The sequence below is a fragment of the Zonotrichia albicollis genome, chromosome 2, assembly GCF_047830755.1.
Source record: "Zonotrichia albicollis isolate bZonAlb1 chromosome 2, bZonAlb1.hap1, whole genome shotgun sequence".
In the NCBI taxonomy this organism is placed as follows: Eukaryota; Metazoa; Chordata; class Aves; order Passeriformes; family Passerellidae; genus Zonotrichia; species Zonotrichia albicollis.
In genome coordinates this window covers 55,605,879-55,627,903 of record NC_133820.1, presented here as the reverse complement: position 1 = coordinate 55,627,903, position 22,025 = coordinate 55,605,879, and the positions used below count along the sequence as shown (strand labels likewise).

Here is a 22,025-nt window from a genome sequence, read left to right as displayed (position 1 = left end):
GTTAGCTGTGTTGTGCTTGGGGACCAGACTGACCTGGATCACTGTTTTTGTGTAGTATGCAGTGCCTTGGTTATTGTCTTTGGACAAGGGATGAATATTTAAAATTTTTTTTCTCTACAATTTTTTTCCTGAACACTATTTCTGGAAGACCATTTAGTGTGGACATCTTAAATCACCGGAATATCAGCATGTATTATATGCTTAATGACAATTTAATGTATGCTTAGTCTTAGAGAATGATTTTTATAGACTCTCCCACCCAACTACTTGCTGTCCCCTAGGTTTATACTCCTCTGTTTTCTGTGCCTGTGTCTCCTTTTTCTTTGGTACCCCAAACAGTGTGTACAACAGATGCTTAGACCGTGAAAGTGGTGATGGTGGTGAATTGTGTGACTTCACATACAAGTCTCTCAAAATGTATAGATCTTCTCTAAAATACAAACCATATGCTATGCAAACATTTAAATTATTTCTGTTTTAGGTTGTGTTGTCTGAGAGAGAACTCAATCCCTATTGGAAAGATGGTGGTACAGGTTTGCCACCAGAGAAGGATGAAGAGGCTTCAGTTAAGAAAGGTTAAGAGCAAATTTTAGTAATAATCTTAAATTTCTGTCTCCAATTTCTGGGCTCTGTGTTGCTAACAAATTACTCCTAATGTTGTTACTCCTGTTGTAACAGGATTATTAATAATATATACATTATTAATAATATAGGTAATAAAGTAAAATTTGGATGAAAATTCCATAGTGAATATTGGGTTAGTATCATAGTATATGTGTTTTGCAGAATTTCTGTTCACTGGGTTTTTATCTTGAGTGGTTTGACCTTCAATATCCTTACCAAATTCACCATTTTGAACTAATTAAAGAAAAGTATGATTTAACCAACACAAGATAAATTGTTGTCAACTCATTTGGTTCCTTTCATTCCATTGCACAAATTACAGTTTTAAAGAATTCACCCACAGAAGTCTGAGTCACATCAAAATGAAGTACATTACAGATGCAGTTGGTGAAAAATAGCATTTCTGTAGTCTTTTCACTTTTTTCCTTACCCCAGGGCTATCCTGCTCATTTTCAGCAAACACAGTAACAAAAACCTTTTTCATAATGTCATGAAACATTTATTATGTGGTGAGAATGATCCTTGTATTCTGTCAACAGAGAAGAGTGGGATCTGCTTTTTGAGAGCCTTTCCCTGTGAACCATTAACATGAAGGTAATGGTTTCTGGGACAGAAACTTGCAGGTTTTTGTCCCAGAAGCCATTAGCTTCATGCCCACTTTTAGGAGTCACAGAGATCAGAGATCTGTAAGAGTTGGCAGGCATCAGTGAGTGTGTGTTTAGAATGTCAAGACCACTGCTGGCTTTTCACATGGGAAGCAGTGGGTTATTCATTCAGTTTCTGAGAAAGGGAATTCACTTGTTTGTGTGTAAGGGGTATGCCCAAGAATGGACACAGGGTGTGGGAGTGACAGGAAGGTTCTTTAATGTCATAAAGAAACTCTACATCTTCTCATATGTCACTCCTGTATTGGAAACTGCTTGTGATAAACTAGAGAAACTTAAACTAAATGAGTGGTATTGTTGAGGTATAACCAGCATTAACTTATGAAAATATGTATTTGTATATGAATTCTGTTTTTCTTTTGCACTCCTTCAATTTTTACAATAAGTTTAGGTGAAGCTGTAATGTCACATACAGAATAAGGTCAAATAGGAATAATTACTTGAGATATTAAACTACAGCCTCTTGTTGTTTTCTACTTTAGTTACAGTGGTAGAAGATGCTGGATTAAGTTGGCTGCGAAAATCATACCAAAGGATGAAGGAGCAGGCTGAGAGAGAGAAGCGCAATTTTGATGAAATTGTAGCTGAGAGATACGGGGTAAGGATCTTCGGTTAAATTTTCTTCATATTAATAGATGCGTGGAAAAGATTACTTTTATATGAAGGCACAAGTACTTAATGTATAAAGTAAAACATGTGAAAAGAAGCAAGAAAAAACAGTCTCTGAAGCTTCTCTCAGGTGATAAAGGAGCTACCCAGCCTTTTATATATTTTTCTTGTTAAATGTTTTTAATATATGGGATCTTATAGCAAATTTGAAATACTTACACAATATCCCATTGCCTTAAAAGTGGCATGACGTTTTTGTTTTTTCTTTTAGTCAGTGGAGGTATTTCAGTCGCGATTAGAAGAAGCTGAAAAAGCTGCATCCAAAAAGGAAAATTACCATGGAAGTGGAAGATGGAAGACTGACTATTCAAAAAGCGAGAAAGAGAAGAAAGACAAGAAAGAACAGCATATTGAAAAGATGACACGAGATGAAGATGATAGAGACAGGCACACGTCTGGGAGCTATTCCAGGGAGAAGTATGGCAAGGGGTGGGCACAGGAAGACAGGAGTTACAGAAGAGATGTGTCAAGAGCAGATCAGGAATGTGGACACAGTAGCATGGACTCAGTACCAAGGGGCTACAGCTCCAAAGCAGAAAAATACTCCAGTGAAAAACGAAATCAGGAGAGGAGTTCATCTCTAAGCAACTTGAAACACAAATTTTTGAAACCTTCTGAAGATGATTTAACGTCTTACAGTGCATCCAGAGACTCCAAGTTAAAGCAGTTCTCTTCCAAGGAGGACTCAGCTCATAGCTCTTTGAGCAGCCGTTTCCAGAAACCTGGTGAGGATACTGCACTGTGGGCCAAAACACACACAGAAGATAGCAATGAGAAATTAAAATCTGATCAAAAATCATCAGGTACTAGGGAACAAATTGATGGCAAAAGTTGGAAAAGAGCTCCAAGTGATGAAAAAGAGAAGTTACGACAGCAACACACAAGTGATACCCCTGAGAAGAAACAGATTTTATCTGACAGTAAAACATCATCCTCAAGGTATTTTATGAACATCTTTACTTGGTTTTTATTTTCTGTATTTTCATGGCAAAATATAACGAAAGCTCTATCTCCTTTTTGACATGATAAGCACTGATTATATCAGATCTCTCTAGTTTCAAGGAGGGTCTTAGCCTCCAGCTAAGGGCAGCTAGAAGAAGTAAGTTCAGCAGAAGTAGTGAACATCCCCTACCTGATCTGTCTCCTCAGCACATTTGAGAATTGCTAATGATAGACTATTTTCTGCTTCTTTCTAATGTTAGTTCACACTGCAGTAAAATTGGCCTCTTAGGCAGAAAAACCTCCAAAGTATCTTAACGGTCATTGAATTTATAAAAGACAAGCTTGAAATGGTAGAAAATGCTGACTAAAAACTGAGATAATTAATACAGCAGGGATAGGTTTGCCACTCGTGAGATGAGCTCATATGCTAAAATAGTAGCATATGGAAAATAGTAGAAGCTGTTTAATAGAAGGTGTGTTTTCTGTGGTGAGGGGGAAGCATTAATAGGACTGGGAAAGGAAACACAAACTTGACAGGCAGCAGGAATTTAGTTTTCCATGACTTGCTTTTGTGAAAGACAATGGAGAGTAGTAAGGAGAGGTGGTCAGACTCAAAAGTTGTAGAGAACTGACCTTTTGCTCTGCTCGTGGCCTCCTGTTCTCCATTGTTAGCAGCTTGCTGGTTCTTCCAATGATCTGACTAGTGTGGTTGTTACTATGAATCTTTTCTTTCAGATTGTTCCAGTAATTCACACGCGCATGCATGTGGATGAAAAGAGATATATAGGGATAGAAGTGTATAAATGAATAAATATATATATATATGTGAATATATAAAAAATGCCTATTAAGAGTTCCTCTTGAGTTCAGTGAAATACTTCAAGTGCATTGGAGCTCATCAGCAAGCAGGAGTTGAACCTCAAGGAATGGAGGGTTTCAGCTTTCTATGACAGTGCTCTAATCTTTGCAAATGGGGGAGTTGGTGAGTTCTGAGAGGGGTCCCACTCAGCTCACTGCTGGCACAGCCCTCTGTGGGCTGGGAGAGCTCAGGGGGCCTCACACAGCTTTGCTGTTGGGGGAGTCACAGTGTGCTGGGCTGCAGTCATCAGGAGATTTACATCCTGGCCACAGTCTGGCTCAGTCACTGGAATTTTGAAAGTTCCAGTAGCAATGGTACAGTTCCACTGAGGCTGTGGTTCAGGTGAGTAATGATCAGAGGCTGCCAGGGGCTGGCTGAGTGCTTCTGCCTTTGTTCCCCACTGTGGCCGGCACCAGGAGTTCTGGGTGCAGACACTGTGCTCCTACCTTAGCCTGGCAAGAGCTCCTGCTGCAGTCAAGAGATACTTCATTGGTCCCCAAAGGCCAAAGCATAATGGAAATTCCTGGGATTGCAGAATGGCCTGAGAAGGAGAGGACTAGGCACAATGTGGAGGAAAATTCACCACCACATTGCTGTGGAAAAAATAAATTCTATCCCATCCAGCCAGACCTAGAAGAACATTGCCTCAGTATTATTTTCTTCGAAGAAGCAGCAGCTACTCCTTCCAGTCGTCTTTTTTTTTTTTTGGGGAAGGAATGGTGATTCACTTTTTTTAGCTGCAGGTACAAAAACAGTACCTTTTTTTTTAACTGCAACATTTACTAAGTGCAATGGTAATTGTAACTGGACAAAGCTGCAAATTTTGGGAAATGAGATTGTGTGCGGAAATAGTTTACTTGCTCAAGTTCAAAGAATTCAATTATTATGATAAAAAAGATAGTTCTTTTCCTCACAGAAGAGAACTAGATGTAGAACTGTTCAGCTGATATTTTCTTTTGCATGTGTTTTCCATTCTGGTGCTGTTAAACCCAATTGTCCATCTTCTTTGATATTTTAATTGTATTTCTTAGCCAATGCAGTTACTAAGCTGACTCATTAGTAAACTGGGGATTACTTAGGCCTGCAGAACTATATAGCCTCTGGTTATTGACATAACTTATTTCCAAGTTCCTCTAAGGTGACTTCTTAACTCCTGAGACTCTGTGTGTTTTGAAATAGTAAATAACCTGTCCTGTTTCCAGCAGTCAGAAGTACTTTTTTTTTGGTATTGTATTTCGTAGAAAATTCTGGCTTTTGGAACGTTTCAGGTTTGGACTTGTGCAGCAGATACCTGTTGAGAGTAATTTATAAGCTGCTGCTTTCTTTTTCTTCTTAAAGTTTCAAGACTTGTAATACATGTACTCTTTTGATAGTGTTGTCAGTCACAAAAAGTAAATCTTTGAGGTGAAGGCTTGAATTAATAGGTGTTGCTGGTTCAGTTCCTCATCTTTCATGCTGAAAGTACGGATTTTAAATTTTATCTTTTCTAAAGCACAGAGGAAGTCTCTTCAGCCTATAAATCAAAGTGTTTTGGACAGTTATGACACAGGTTAATTAAAAGCGCTGATTGGATGTCCAAGGGATCTCCCCAGAGGAAAAGTCCATCAGCTAGTGTTTGCTGGAAGTCACACTTAATAATGTGACTGCTTCAGAGTTTAATTTGAGACAAGATAAAAAGCAAATCAAAGCAATGTCTCAAGTCTCAGAAAGTTCAGACAGTGATTCAAGCACTAGCACCATTAAAAAAAAGCATATATGAATTAATAAACACCTTTTGTTCCCTTTTCTGAAGTAGTCTGCTTTACTTTGAGGGATACAGCTTAAGGAACAGTGGGAACCTAATCTTTGCATGTTTTGTTTCTGGTGAAATTAAAGTAAATTCTGCTGAATTTTGGGGGTTTGGGTTGGGCATCTTGAAAATGAAAAAAGAAAAAGCAACTCTAGTAATTTTGTCAGGGCTGGAGAGATCTGGTGCTTAAAGAGGACACCATCTTCAAAGATTTCTCCTTCTTCAATTTCTACAGGGTTTAGCCATATCAGTTTGTGAGAGAATTCTGTCTCTAACAGCAGGAACCACTAGCATAACTGTACTCTTATGTATCTTTTGTGTTAGGTATTTTATTTTTAGAGTTAATTGGTTTTAGTCTTTCCTAGGGTCAGAGGACAAGAGCCAGACTTCCTTGATGCTTCTTTGCAGTATTTTTAGGAATCCATACTTAATAAATATAATAAAAATAATAAGTCGAATAAAAATAAAAAGTAAAAAGTGGTATGCTAAGTTTTTAATACTCTTTTTTACCAGCTGTGGCTTCTCTAGAGGGACTTCATATTTTTAAAAGGTACCTGTTAATTTTCTATGGCAACTCTTCTGTATCAGCCATAAAATATTCAGATGCAAAGATTGTACTGTGAGCAGATAAATATTGGAAAATAAGTAATCTTCAAGAGGTGGAAGGCCATTTGACAAGCATAATAACTCAGAAATGGGTGATTTTGCAGAAGCTGAGAAGTAAAAGCATGACCAAAGCTGGAAAGAAGAATTAGAGTAGGTGAAAATAACACCTTCTTCTCTCTCTTTCCCTTGTTTGTTTTCCTTCTTATACCTGCTCCTGACTCTTGACTGTTTTTTCATACTGGGAGAATGTTCACAGATAGTACTTTTCATTTGAGTTGTTCTCAAAAGTTAGAGGAAACAAGCCTCATAAAATTTTGATTCAAGGTCTTTGGTTTCAGAGTCCTTGGCAACTTCAGTCTGTAAATACATTTTTATAATACATTGTTTTCAATTATTTTGCCAGTAGACACATATGTACAAGTACAGTAGGCTTATCATACTGAATTACACAGGTGAATACTGCCCTGTTTTTCTGTGGCTTTAGTGCAGCTGCTGTTTTCCAGATCATCAAAGGATGAGCCACCTCGGGTCCTTAGTGAGGAGGAGATGAACAGACTGGGAGCGAGGATTGTGAAAGCAGAACTGATGGGAGACACGGTAATGGCTCTGAAAAACTGTCATGATTTACTGCAGTTTTTCTTCAAAGCTCACAGCAATTTAATTGTTTGGGTGTGTTTTTTAAAAGGGTACTCATTCAAGCAAATAAAGACTTGTAAAATTTGGTAGAATTTGAAGGTACTGCTATTACAGTAATTTCTGCTTTAAATGCAGTATAGAGGATTCAGGACCCCAGGCTTTTTAGGATAAGCAGCATATCTAAACCAGTTGTTCTCTGCCCTTTTTATAGTCTTTATGAAAAGATATAGTCTATATCTTTTCATAAAAAAAAGGAGCAGGTGAAAACTAAAAAGCTCCCTCCCTGTCTTTGTTATAAGGTAAACAGTGTCTGGAGCTTTGCTTATTTCATCAGCCTTGTCACACGTAGGTGCTTGGGGTCCATAGCTCTGCTGTATAAGCAAGCTTATTAATTGTCATGTGGAAATTGTAAAACTGAAAGGAATAGCATATGCCAATGCAGCCAGCTCTGCACTGAGAACAGCTGTGGAATGCTTTGTGGTCCTGCTCTGATTGAGGTTGGTCTATGGAGCTGGGAGAAACAGCTGCATATTTAATGTGTAAACATTTCATTTCAGCCAGCTACCTGAAGGAACAAGATTTTCACTCTTCAGCAACACAAAATTTGGAGGTTTATGTATTTTATGTATTACATTAAACATGGCTATAATGAGTTAATTCCCTTCAGTAGTACTGTCTGGAAGCTTCAGTTATAACAAGGTCAGAGTCTGTTAGTTTTTAAGCTGTGTTTTTCAAGTGTTTGGCTCTGAATAGCTGCTCTTAAGGAACTATTTTCATATTATTTAGAAGGAAATGCTCTCACTGTGGGCTTTTGTATTTATTTTTTAAGATAAATTTTTATTGCACCTGTTTAGTTTGCCTCTTGTGACATTTGCACCAAAATTTGCATCTTTAAGAAATAATAAATAAATATTTATTTATAGTAATATATAAAACATGTTAAGTCTCCAAGTGGTAATTTAATATTTCTCAAGAGCTACTGATTCTTTGATTTGTGGAAAGTTATAGTATGTTTTGTCATTAGTGCTGGATTAGGACATGGTGTTGATCCTTGTTAATGCCCCTATCAGATAATTCAGATTTTATTAGAAGAAGTTGTCCATTTTACAAATATTTTCTTTTCCAACCAATTTTATGTTATGAATTCTTTTCTCACAGGCTTTAGACATAGATGTGGGTATGTAGCTTTAAACATTTGAACATCTATACCTTATCTAGAAATCATGTCCATTTTAAATGTTATTATCCTCAAAGGTGAATTAAAAGTTACCTGAAGCAATGTATTTCCTACGAAGGTGCAGTGTTAATGATTTAAATAGATGTGTTCATATGTTAATCTCTAGATTTCTTAATTAATACTAAAAAACATACACTAGTGAGGAAAAATATGTTTATGAAAGTCATTATGATAGGTTTGTGAGGGACTGGTATCTAAGCTGTCTATAAGCCATCTATACACTAACTGCTAAAGTACTGTGGGAGGGGAAGGTTTTCCAAAGACTGATGGAAAGCAGCAAAAATTTGTAAACTTTTTTTTCTGATACTGCTCAGCTTCAGTAGCATTGCCTAAACAAAACTTTGGGCACAAATCTGTCTTCTTCTTTTCAACCTGATGGGAACTGAATGCAAGTGATTTGATGAAAAATATACACATATTCTGTGGGGACAGTGTAATTCCTTTTTTTTTTTTTTTGTTTTGACCCAAATCATGTGGCAGAAACCAGTATGACAATTTACTATTTTTATAGATACAATTTTCTATATATGCACTCCAAATCAACCTAGTTAAAAAAAAACCCTAAAACCAAACAACAACAATTTAAATAATAAAATAGGTAATATAATATATATAATATATAATAGTCTTGTGGCATTTTAAATATTTTTCATGGTCTTTCTCTAATCAGATTGAAAATGCAGCTTGTTTAAGCAAGTTCATCCCCGCACACCAGAACAGATGGTTATGTAACAGCATGTCCTGGTGGCTGGAGCTCAGGGTTGGCCATGTGGGCCAAATGAATTCTGAATCTATTTTTGTTACTGGTTTTCTGCCTGGTGTTGATCAAATGACTTAATTTTGGGTGGCAAGTATGGACATGATTGTTGGAGTCCAGTCACTGTAAGTGGCAGAGGGGTTAGAGTGTAAATAGTTTTATTCTTTACAGGTTGATAGGCTGGCAATTCCTAGCAATCCAAGATATTCTAGAATACTTCTATTTAGTTAATAATCAGATGGTTAAGGGAGCACAGGAGCATCAAAACCAATTTGCACAAGACTGTAAACTGTTCTTATTTTCTACCTCTTGTACATTTTATTCTCAAGATAAGGTCTGAAGTGCAGATGTTGGACATGGAGTGTAGAGAGCTGTGAAACTTCATAGCAAAAATTTCTGAGAGCTATTTCCTTAGACCCATAAAGCTGATGTGTGTGTGTAAAGGTGTGTATGTATGTGTGTGTACAAGAAAAAAAAAGCATATGATGTGTTCAAGCTTCCTTATTCATCTTCTTATACATAAAGTAATACCTATGCTTAGTTATGCAAAGCATTTATTAGTAGAACTTAATAATGCTTAAGAAAACAGTTTCTGGTCTTTTTATGGCAATGCTTGTTCCTATACTTCAGATGCCTCTATTCTGATCATTTTTTCATGCTATATCCTATAAAGAGTTGTGTGAATTATATTGACATTTTCTTTACTATTTTGTGTTAATAGAGTTTAAAATGTTATATCAAAACACAAAAACATGAAATGAATAGTTCATTTTGATCTAAAAATATGAAAAAAAAAATTAGATAAACTAATGGAGTGCTATCACTTTTGTTGAAGGATTTAGCTTCAGAACTTCAAGCAAAACTTGACAGTGCTCGCAAGTTGAGAGAGACTCAGGGACAGATTCCAGCAAAGGCTGGCAGAGAGGTAAGTGGGAAAATATTTTCTTTTCTTTGCACTAATGTTATATGTATGATACAGGTAGCAGCTGAATTAGAGAACATCAGATGTACTCAGGAACATTAGAAAGTGTGACTGAGGTGAGTGACTGTCCAAATGGAATTGTACTTTTTGGTGGTAAACAAAACTTTGTCCATGGTGCTTCAGCAAATTCAATTTTTTTTTTCTCATAATATTTCCTCAGCAAGGATATATATCTTCCATTAAAAATGAAACTGATATGTGCTGGCTGCTACATGACTGCTGTCTCTGAAGAAGCTGGCACTTCAAATGTTATTCCTTCTGAGGGGTGGTATTTAAGAAATGTAAGAAGGCTTTTCTGTACCAACATTGATATAAGAAAACAGGGCTAATACCTTAAGTTATGAGTTATCTTTCCTCATGTTGGAGAGGAAATTTTCAGACAAAAACTCATGTTCTTGTTCAATTTTACCCCAGTTCCATAGTAAACACTCAGGGGCTAGTGAGTTGAATTTAAAAGCCACTAAATTTTTTTTGTCCTAAAAGGCTTCATGTGCGACCTCATACACCACCTAGTATTTGTCCAGTCTTTAGAAGACAAATTAAACTGAATTACAATGTGTGATCTCTGCCTGACTACCTTGTGATGATAGTATTTAAGTCTCACACCTGAATTCACAACAATTCAAAATTACAAAAGCTCTGTGTAGGTAGATTCTGCTTCATTGCAGTGCAGTTCTTTGGCATGTTTTTCATATGTGTAAAAAAAACCCTAAATAAAGCAGACTGGAGTTGGGTAATTACACAGGAAAAAATCCACTCAGATGTTAAAATTGGGAAGTAAAGATCATGTTGTAGGTGAGCCTCACAAATGCTGGTGGACACCTATTCCTTAGGTACTGAGTTATGGATAACAATTTTGGTCAGGTCTGGTCTTCAACCATATTCTGATTTTTATCTTAATTTTTAATTAGAGCATTTTTACTACTAACAGTCATTGCAAAAATACCAGATGTAAATATTTATGAGTATCCTTGGCCTGTGCCTCTTTCCCGGCTCCTTTTAGTCTGTATTAGGTGGTGTTTGAGTGTCAGAAATCCATCAGAAACTTAAACTTACAGTTGCTCTGTCCTAAGCCCTGTCGTTGTGATGCCAGGCTATTTTAACTGATTTTACAGCTTTGAATTCAGAAACCATCCAATAGCACAAGGGAAGCTGCTTTGGGAAGGGCTCTTTGGCTCTGCATGACTCTGCCTTCCTGTGGCACTGACCACCCAAGTGCCAGCCTCAGCCACTTCACACAGGTGTGCTCCAGGTGAGGTACCTGAAGCAGTTGCCACAGAAATGGTTTTCCAAACAGATATCCTATTGATCCCAAAGCGTGACAGCTGTGCCTGCATTACCTGTAACAAACATGAAACATTTTGTCTCAGGCAGGTCTGTCTCTGCTTCTGCAGAGCAGCACGGCCAGTGTCGTGCTGGGTGGTCCTGAAGTGTGTCTTTGCCTTATTGCAGCTTCTGCTGGGAGAGCTGGGGAGATAAATCAGGAAGCAGTGAAGCCAATTTTGAATGCATCTCCCTAGGAAGTTTTTTTCTTAATTAATTGGACACGGATCAATTTCCCAATTCTGTTCCCTGTGTGACTGAGTGAAGTCTTACACTAGTATAAGGGGGTGTATGAATGGCTGGGGTTTGTACAGAGGACAGGATCAATTCTTTTGATAGTGGTGCTGGTTTATTCTGCCATAAAGTGATCAAGAAACTACAGACTGAAGGGACTATAAAGTGTTAGCTTAAATCCTATTATAATTTTATATAATTTTATTTTGTTTAAAAGTGGGAGTAGAGGCAAATATAGCTTAGTGACTAGTTTTTTAATTTGTTTGACTTAGACACGAATTCTACCCCAAGCAATCTCAAAAATGTGGTTGTAAAGTACAGTTTTCAAAAACTGTTGTTTAGAGTTTAAAAACATTGTGTTTCTCAGCTGATATACTTCACTAAGTCTCAGCTTGGGTAGAACCCCTCTGTTGTTCACTGCAGGCTGCCTTAAATATGTAACCCTATGAATTTTAGTATGAAAACAGTTAAATAATCTGTTAATGGAATTTGGGGTCTTAATGGGTATTGTAGTTAAATGCTTGAGCCACATTTAGATTGTGCTTGTTTTATCTTTGAGTAGGAGGCAACCTTCAGGGTTATGGAAATCAAAAAACTTTTGATTTCATTTGGGATAGAATGAAATTATGCTTATTTTCAGATGCTTATTGTCTAATTTGTCATGGGCATTTTGAGAAAGCAAAGCTGCACTTTGAGTCCTGGTGAAACTCTGTAAAGAGAAGGCTGCTGTACCATAGGGTGTCTGAGTTGGGATAAGTAATGAAAATGCTACCAATTGAATGTAAGGAGACAGCAGAAAATGGTGGAGACTTCAGCATTTACAAAACAACTTCCATGTGTTCATAGTTTACCACTTAAATACAGTTTGCATTTCTGTTCTGAAAGTGCTACACAACTCTAGATTTTATTACATTGATTATGAGCATGTCACCTCTGCCATTGTCAGTACCAGTCACAACTGATGTAATTTATACTTTTATTCAGTATTTTTATTTAACAAACTGTATCTGGAACAGTGGTACTCCTATGGGAAACATAATTTGCAGTGGGTTTTGCTACTATAAAAATTGGAATGCACAGATTTAAATGAGAAAGAGGCAGAATATAGAATATATCCTTTGGAAGGTGCTTATCATGAACATCTGGTCCAACAACATGGTGGTGGATGAATATAGTATAAGAGTATGCATCTTTTAAAAGTGTTTCCAATCCCAAATGAAGTATGGCTTAGAAGAAAAGCTTCTCAACCTTAAGCTTTTTTCTGTATTCCATAGAACATAATTAGTATGCAGGAAACAGAAAGTAGTTTCTGCTGAGCAAATGCTAGAGATAGTTTTCAGTAATGATGAATTGCATTTGAAAGACAAAAATCAATACAAAATTGAATGAAAGCTGGAAGGTGGTACTTTAAGCAGAATAACATGGTAGGGTATAGTGTCACTGATTATTTAAAAGAAGAGAGTTCTGAAAAATAGAAACAGCTATAGGCTTTTCTGTTATGCATTTGAGAATATGCAGGGAAAATATGAATTATTTAATCACAGAAAATCTTCATTTGAATAACTGAATTTTCTGTGGAAGTCCTTCAGCCTTTGGTCTACTATGAATGTTTTTCTACTGAAGAGTATTCAGTGCTTCTGCGAAGCCTCTTGGGCATAGAAGACATCCATAGAGTAAGACTTGAATTTTGGCAGGCACAGCATTTCACTTTACAGTAGCTGACATGGTGCTGCTTTAAAGGAGGAAACCTTTTCTAGGCTACCTGTTGCATCTGTGAGAGTAACTCCAGGCCATTGCTTGTACATCTCAGGAGGAGAAGATTTATAGTGCAAGGAAAAGTTAATTTGGTGAGTTTTATGGCATAAGTGGGACTCATCTTTTACTGAATATATTTCATAATATTAAGAACTCCATGTACTTCAAGCACTTCTGCTATTTTTATTTCATTATTCTTCTTGAGTATAAATAATAAAGTTGATTATGTTTCCAACACCTCCTGTCTGAACACAAATTTTGATGTATTGAAGTTCTGATGTTTAATTTGGATTCCTGAGATTCATTAGACTCCAGACTGAGGGAGAATTCTAGGGAAACTAGCTCACTATAAATAATATTTTTTAAAATTCTTTTTGAAGAACTAACTCTGGTTTTTAGAAAAGAAACTGAATAAAACAGCTTGGCTTAAATCTCAAATCCTACTTGTCTGAAGGGGGCCTACAGAGAAGCCAGAGAGGGACTCTTTGTTAGGAGCTGTAGTGACAGGACAAGGAGTAATGGGTGCAAAGTGAAAGAGATAAAATTTGGGTTAGATATTAGAAAGAATTTTTTTACTGTGAGGGTGGTGAGGCACTGGAACAGGCTGCCCAGTGAGGTTGTGGATGCCTCAGTCCTGCCAGTGTTCCAAGGCCAGGTTGGACGAAGGCTTGAGCAACATGGACTGGTGGGAGGTCCTGCCTATGGCAGGGGGTTGGGACTAGATGATCTTTAATGTCCCTTCCAAACCCTTCATATTCTCTGATCCTATAAAATTGCATCCATTGCATCCCACTGTGTGTAGTTCTGCCTTAGGAGAGACCGGATGGAACATGCTGGATCTTTACCCAGAGAAATGATTTGCTGCACAGTTACTATCCTGAGACAAGTAAACCATGGGGCACTAGGAGTGAGTAGCTGAGAGGAATCGGATGTAGAACAAACCTGAAATAATGTTCTCTTGGTTTCAGTAGCGATAGTGGGGAAAACATGAATGTATGTTTATTTTTCATATGTTTTCAAGATTGACCTGTTCACAAATAGCTTAAAAATAGCAATAATTCTTTGGAGAAAGAGACAGTTATCTCAAAGTCAGGTGATACGTGTGAACTTGTGTGTATACATGTAAAATTTAGACAGTGATTAGTACTTCAGAGTAGGAAGTGAAAGAAAGAAGGAAAGGAATGCTTCTGAAGTGTGGGGGTTTTTATTTGAAAAGAAACCAAGCCAATGCTAAACAAACACAAAACAAAAGCCAAATCACCCTGAAAATTAGTGCTCAAAATTGCAGGTGTACCAGGTTGTTAAATTTTAGGTTTGGGAATTGAGACTATAAACACAGATATTTTTCTGCAATGAAAATATTTGGTTGTCAAAATTTACCTGTAATATGTTTTCATAACTTTCATTCTGACTTAACCAATGCAGAATCTAAGTACACCTGTAGGATAGACTTACCATATATAAAGAATACTTTAAAAATGATTTTAAATTGCTTGGCATAGAAGTATCACTGAGACACTTGTGCAAAAACTAGAAGGCTGGGGATTAATGATCCTCACTAAATGCACAGTAAAAATCTGAGATTTTATTTGAAACTTCAGATGGTGGGGAGATAAAGCAACAGATGGCTCATGGCCTGTTTACTCTCAGATGTTTTCAGCTCATCATATTTCCTGATTCCTGCTGTTCCATCACACTTGAATCTTGTCTGCAAGATGGCTGTGCCATTCTTTCTTCAGCACAAGTTTGTGTTTTCCCTACAGACTTGACTAGCTCTAAATGTAGCACAGAATAATGAAAGGGGTATGAGCTGCAGAACAGCATTCATATCATTAGTGCATACGTTTAAAAAATAATAGGTGTATGCTGTTATTGATTAGTTTATTTCCTGAACATTCTTGTTGATGTCAGTAAGAGTGTATTGCACAATTATTTAAGACAAATACATACTAAGTCAAAGTGGTTTATCTTCCTGAATGTAATTCATAGGAATGTGGCTTTTGCAATCAAAACATGTTGGAAAAATTGTATTAGTAAGTAAATGATGTAAAATATCATTTCAGAGCACCTAAAAAGTATAAAATGACAGAATGGCTAAAACTTCTTAGAATTCAAACTGAGAATACAAAAGCTTCCAGGTGTCCTTTAACAGCAGAGAAAAAACCATATCCAAGTGCCACACAGCACTTGTAACTGATGGTGCCATTTTTTCTGGCTGTATTTTCTGCCACACCATGTTAAATTTCTGCATATTTTTACCATTTCACTGTGTTAAATCAGTTGATAAGATGAAATAGAAATCTGTGGACTTAAGAACCAACATGCTTCAATACTTCTCTTTTTTTTATGGTTGGAGTATATATGTTTTGTGTCAGACGTTCTCGCTGTAAAAACAAGCCATCTAGTCATTACAGTTTTTACAAATTTTCTTACATCTCATACCTACAGTGGCTCATTGATGTGGCTAAGTGACTAACCATTTCAAAGTGTAGCTAACAATTTGGAGTATCAAACTGAATATTTAGAACTTTGTTTAAGGTTGTATTTTCAAGTCTATGTGGCTTCCTGAAATCTGGGATATTATTTTAAAATTAGACTTAATTGCTTTAGTTTTCTCCATTTCTAGGTGCATCAACAGACAGACACATTACAAGCTGCTGTAAATTATATGTTACTAGTTGCAGTTTTACTTCGACAGGCTGGCAGTATGGCTTAATTAATTTGACTCTAGATTTGTGTCTGTGGCCATTCTACTCAAGAGATGATATTCTGATCACCCTGTCTTAAAGATGTTCTAAGAAAATAAGTACTGAGCAGAAATAGAAGGATTTCTGCATGCAGGGCTAATGTCAGAGACATTCATTGTAAAAGGAGATTAATGAAGATTAATAAACTGTTTATTCTGAGTAATAAACAGTTTTGCCAAAATAATCTTTTTGTAATATAAGGACAAAGAACTGCTGAATTTTAATGGGCAACTGACTTTATATCAATAAGAACAAATGAAGTTTTTTACTTATTGTGTTATTACCAGTGTCACTCACTTACTAGCAGAGAAAAAGGATAGAGACCTAATTCTTTTCCATGGTTTGGAATTTTTGGATTTTTGTTTAGTCCAGTGCTTTACACACAAACGAAGCACTACCTGATACCTTTCTCTAGGAAAGTTCACCTTTGTGTTGCAACCTGCAACACAATTTTCTAATGCTTCTCTTCTCTGTTAAACACAAGGGCCTAATTATGGCAATGCAACTTTCTGATCTTGTAAAACCTTTTAAAAATCCCATTACTGTGTTAGCACCTTTTGAATGTGTAATAGTAACTCATTAATATATTTATGAAGTCTTTCTTGAAATACTAAATTTTTAACCTAGTTTTTAGAAGTTTGATTTTGCTTTCCTTCCTCATGCTGCTAATTCTCTTAGTCTTATCTTTTTTCTACTTTAGGAAACCCAGATCAAAGATACAACATGTATGCAGTGGATTGCTGTTATAGGCCTCTGACCATTTTAATTTCATCCTCCTGTGAGATGCAAACCTTAGTCTTGCCATAGAGAATGGTTAAACTGCTGATTTTTATAAGCATAACATTGAAGGCTACAATGCCACTATTCACAGCAAGTGTTAGAGCGTGAAGGGGAGCTTAGATGCTTTGAAGCCTGTTACTTGGGGACTCCAGGTTGGGAATAAAATGAGTCCTAAATATGAGACATAGTCCCCTTAGGACTAGCCAGCCCTGAAGGAGGCAGACACTCTTCCTACATGGGATTTACCCATCCTTGTGGTAACTGGTGGTTATGTGTGACTGCAAACTGAGAGCCTAAGACAAGGGTAACTGGAATGGGAGGAGAAGGAGTAGTGGAAGTGAACAGAAGATAGTGGATGGGAGAAATAGCTGAGTCCAGCACTCTGAGAAGTGCTAGATGTATTTTGGACACTTACTGATACTATGACATGAGGACAGACTTTTCCAGTAGAGGAATAAGACAATATCCAAAGCATTTCCATTCACCAGAGATTGCAGGGGAAAGGAAACAGGTGGCATGCTTAATGCAGCATCTGATTTAACAAAGCTAGCATTTGGTTGTAGAGGCTAGTTCCTTTGTTATTCCTTTATTATTCTGTGCTTGTACCACTTGAATGTAGCTCTCAGTAAACATGTGCAGAAAGCTTTCAAATCATGCAGAATCCAGCTTTTTGTTGGCTCGGTAATTAAAAATATATTTTTTTAAACTTTATTTGTTCCCTACCGTATTACAATACACTGACTATTAAAATATATTTTATTCCCAATAGCTATTAGCATTGAAAACTGAGTGGATCTTGTCTCAGATGCTTGGCCTGACTACTTCATTTGTTCACCTCACTACTTCATTTGCTCCTCAAATTAAGCTGTGCACCTTATGTGGCAGAGGATTTCCACTTCCTCCTGCTGGATTATGGAATAGGAATAATATCTGGAGAGTTCAAAATTCTTATTGAGATGGGTACCGGGTACCCTATTTATTTATGTATTTAATTCAAGTCTTTCATCTTTCAAAACCAGACTTGTCTGCTTGTTTTGTTCAGTTGAGTCTTAATTGCGGTGTAGCAGTTTGTACATTTGGTGAGAACAACTGTGTACTTTGCATATTTAATTGGCCTGAAGTAAAAAGTCATGTTCCTTAATTAATAGCAACAAACAATTCCTGTCTCACTCAAGAAATAGACCCTATTTTTATTCATTTCAGACTGTAAACTATATTGTTTGTTTAGCAGTCATCACAAGATTTAGGGATAGTGACTGAGCCTCTTCTCCAGTTTCAATTTTAACATTTAAGAATAGGTATATTAAAAATGCTTGAATATATGTTTTAAACTTATTGTTGCACTTAACAGAAATATTATTTATCTGATCATAATTATTAATGAGTATTTATTATGTCACAGTGGCCACATTGTGTTGCCATATACTATATACTATGTCATATAGTCATGGGAATACAGGTGTAAAGAAAATATCAATAGATAAAAAGAGAACATTAAGTAACTCTTGCAGTTAGATTGATATCCACACTCCTTTGAAAAAGTCTGTTACTTCTGTGAGAGGTGGATTGTTTCTGCAAAGGCTCTTTCTCAGTATGGTGTAATTGTTCAAGTGTAGAGGAAGTCTAGTTTTTATTTTGTTTGTGTGAACTTGTCCATTACAAATGTTGGATACATTGCCCCAGAATTCCCAGGATCAGCCTTTGGCACATTCTAAAGCTTTTTATTATATTGGGTGCTTTCTATTATTTTTGTACTAAGACCTGGGGTATAGTATATGCTGAAGGATGTGGGCATTGTATGTTAGAATTCTTTTTTGGGAGCTCTAGTGAAAATCATTACTTCATGGCAGCTTACTAAAAAAACTCCTTTTACTGATAATTCAATTTAAAGATGATTTCTGAAGTTCTAGGGGTTTTTTTCTTTTTAATTTCAAAAAGTGCTGTTGAATAAAATACAATTAATTAATATATTATTCAAATGTTACCTTCTGATAATGCTGTAACCACTTGAGCATCTTTTTCTACCAGAAAGCCTTTTGTTTCTGATGTGTTTAGAAATAGCTTTACTAATTATTGTTACTAAGATTCTATTAAAAATCCATTTTTTTGTGTGAATACAATTAACTTTCTGTTATGCTTTATTTTTAAGTCAGTTCTATTTAGATAGGGTTTTGAGTTTTGAAGGATGTTTTTACCTCTAATAACATCTTTAATCTTCTGAATAATCATGTTTGGCTTGCATCCATTGAATTCATTTTGATTCCTAATATGCATTTGCTGTTAGTCTCTAACATGACTTCACATTGGTCTTCATGCCGTCCATAATTATTTTATCCTTTTATCTGCTTCCTTTAATCTCTCTTTGAAGGACCACTTTGATTTCTTTGTACTTTGTATTCTAAAGGTAAAAATTACTATAATTTTTTGCCTTTTTTCCCCCCTCTGGAATATTGAATCTAAATCCATTATAGTCAGTATTACATGCTTTGTGTCAGGACTCAGGACTCTTGGAAATTAGGGAGAAAAAACCTCAAAGCCTCATAAAGCAGACAAAACCTTGCCAGCTGTAGGGTTGTGACCCAAAGAATTCAGTATGTATTATATCTATTGCTCCCCTCTCTATTCCCTGTCCCTGTCCTAACTCATTCCAGGTTCTCTGCTGCTGCTTGTATGTTAGTGTGTAAGCATACAGAAATGGGAAGAAAAGAGAAAGTGCAAATGTTGCTTGGATCTAATATTTTAGAGCCCTTCTTCAAAAGACAAAGAAAGTCTGACACAAAGAACACCTTGTGAATTCCATCAACTTTTGGGAAAACAACAGCCTGCACATCAATGACATCCTTTTTGAAATGTCTGTATTAAGAATTATAGTGAAGACAAATTTGGGGATGGCTGTCTTTAAAAGGAGTTAAATGTTTGTAAGTTGGTATAAGAATCTGGTATTTACTGTTCTTTGCAGTTGTTGAAGCACTGCTGTTGTAATGACTGTTGGTTTTTATTTATTTATTTTAAAAGTCATGTATATGGTGAGGTTAAAGTTTAGAGACTGGAAATGGAAAAGTTCATCCTTTCCTTGTCTCAGTAAAACAAAAGTGTGGGGAAGGAGAGACCTGAAGTTAGCATCTTTTTGGAGACACTGTGTGGGCAGCAGGTAAAAGGAGCTGAATGACTGGAAAGATGCTCCTGGCAGAGGATTTCACATGAGCAGGACCCTTCAGAAGTGGCTACTTGGTAGATTATTCACTGAGAACTGTAAAGGGTCTGCTATGTGGATTTGATTAGTCCTCTTGGGAGAGCTCTGTATCCCTGCTTGGCCATGTGGATAGGGTGAGTTTTTCCTCTGCAAAGGTCTGTGCAATTTCAGACTAATTAGCAATGCTCTGGATTTTTGAGATTTCACTGCAATATCGGTGGTTATGTGTTCAACCTCCAAACTTGTAAAGTCACCCAAGTTTTAAAGGAATTGTGGCATTGAAGAAGTTTGCTGTGATACATCCTTATTGATGTTAATTTCATCTTTGCTTTCTATATCTGCTGTGAATAAGGTTTTATGGCATGGTAAAACCTGGTCCCCCCAGTCTGGCTGTTTGTGTCTGTGACCTTTTTATCTCATGACATTTGTGGGGTGAATGCACACATCCTTTTTCTCCCATTGGAATGAACCTCCTTTTCTCCCCCTACCAATAGGGACAATAGCCCTTACATTGTGAAAAAAGAATACTTGAGGTACAGATTACACACAAATAACATGTATCCGGCTGATGCTGGAAATAAGTCATGTTGTATTCTCTGAAAATGTCAGTATTGTTATTGGAGCCAAAGTTGTGCTAGACATCCTGGCTTGCTTTGCAAAATGAGATTTGCCTTTGGTGTTACAGAAGAGAGAGGTCTGGCTTACCCAGGCAGCTTTTTGGTCCATAACTTCTACCTTCATATGACTTCCCTTGGGAAAATGTAATTAAGCTGTTGAAGTATACTTCAGTATCTACAGATTTTCCAGACTTTATTTGGGTTTCTGGGACAAGCTTTCCTTAGGCAAGGATGGCAGGTGGAAAACAGTTTGGTAAAAAATAGCTTGAAATGGAGATTAATGAAGTTGTTTATAAGATTTGACAAAGGCTGTCCTAATACCATCTGATTAAGTAGTAGCCCCATTATGTGCTCTAATTTAATCAACTGATTTACCTAAACATCCTTGGAGTATAATCAGGAAGTTTGCAGGCTTTTTAATGACTTAAAAAATTATTCTTAATATTTTAGAAAGCAAAATACTTACTTTTTGGTGAAGAATTTCTGCCTTTTTTTCCTCTCTCTGTGTTTGTATATATATCTATCCCCTATATAGAGGACATATCTATCCCTATATAGGGGCCCGCTATCAAGTGGGGGCCCTATAAAGAACCTTCCATGAAGACAGGTTCTATAACTTTTTGGGGAACAGAGGTGAGGGTGTTTGTTCTCCACACTCCCAATCTAGAGTGGTAAAAGAAGTGGTAATGAGCTGTAGGTTTTTAGATGGCTTTCAGGAATGCAGCATTATAATGATGGTGGTGTTTATTAATTCAGTATTATCTCTTTAACTCTTTCAGAAGCATTGTGTGTCTATCTGTATGAGATAAAGCTTTATGTGAAAAAAGCAGGAATACAAACTTGGTTCTTTTGGAAAAAAAAAGCTCTGCATTTAATTAATTGAATGTATTTTTAATACTTTTTCTCTTTTTGAATGTGAAAAGAATACCTCACTAAGGTGAAACTATCTACTTTGAATTATACTGAACACACAAAATGTAAAGAATCTGTTGCTTAATCTTTAGGATTTTAAACACTTATTTCATGTGGATTAGGTATTTCTTTTGGCTTGTCTGTACCATCTGTTTTAAAATATGTCTTAAAACCTGACACAGGCTTCAAGCCATCGAGAAGATGAAGAAGTGGTCCTTGTGAGAACAGATGGAAGTGGAAGGGCATGGCCTGTGATGGGAGCAACAGAGCCACTGGAGCCAAAAGGAGGACGAAGAAAGCAGCAGATGGTAAGTTTTACAAATCTGAGTACTGAACTGCACCTCTTGACTGATTTTGTGGTTTTACTTTTATATTGCCATAATTAATGAGTATCTTATTAGAATGTCAGTAGGTAGTTAAAAAGTTCCTTTTGGAAGATTGTTACAGACATCTTTTATGAAAAATCCTTTCTTAGGGTTTTTCCTTCTGAGAAGCTGCAGTTTCAGCAACAGAATGTAAACAATGATTATCTGCTGCTGTGGAATGCTGTGATTGGCCCATCTTGGATGTTTCTAATTAATGGCCAGTCAAGGACTGAGCTATCTCGGACAGCGTCCGAGAGAGCTGCCTTTTGTTATCATTCTTTTCTTGTCTGTTCTTAACTTAGCTAGCTTCTGAGGAAACTTTTCCTTCTCTTT

General features: G+C 36.6%; 1 protein-coding gene across 1 annotated transcript in view; it reads left to right on the top strand.

Annotated features, from left to right (window-relative positions):
* The window catches only part of CWF19L2 (CWF19 like cell cycle control factor 2), a 61,329-nt gene that overhangs the window by 16,375 nt on the left and 22,929 nt on the right, over positions 1-22,025 (top strand). Inside the window, exons 6-11 of the mRNA XM_014263990.3 lie at positions 482-575; positions 1,772-1,887; positions 2,170-2,897; positions 6,658-6,751; positions 9,620-9,709; positions 21,510-21,635. Coding sequence (XP_014119465.2) covers positions 482-575; positions 1,772-1,887; positions 2,170-2,897; positions 6,658-6,751; positions 9,620-9,709; positions 21,510-21,635 — 1,248 coding nt within the window. The remainder of the gene's footprint in view (positions 1-481; positions 576-1,771; positions 1,888-2,169; positions 2,898-6,657; positions 6,752-9,619; positions 9,710-21,509; positions 21,636-22,025) is intronic.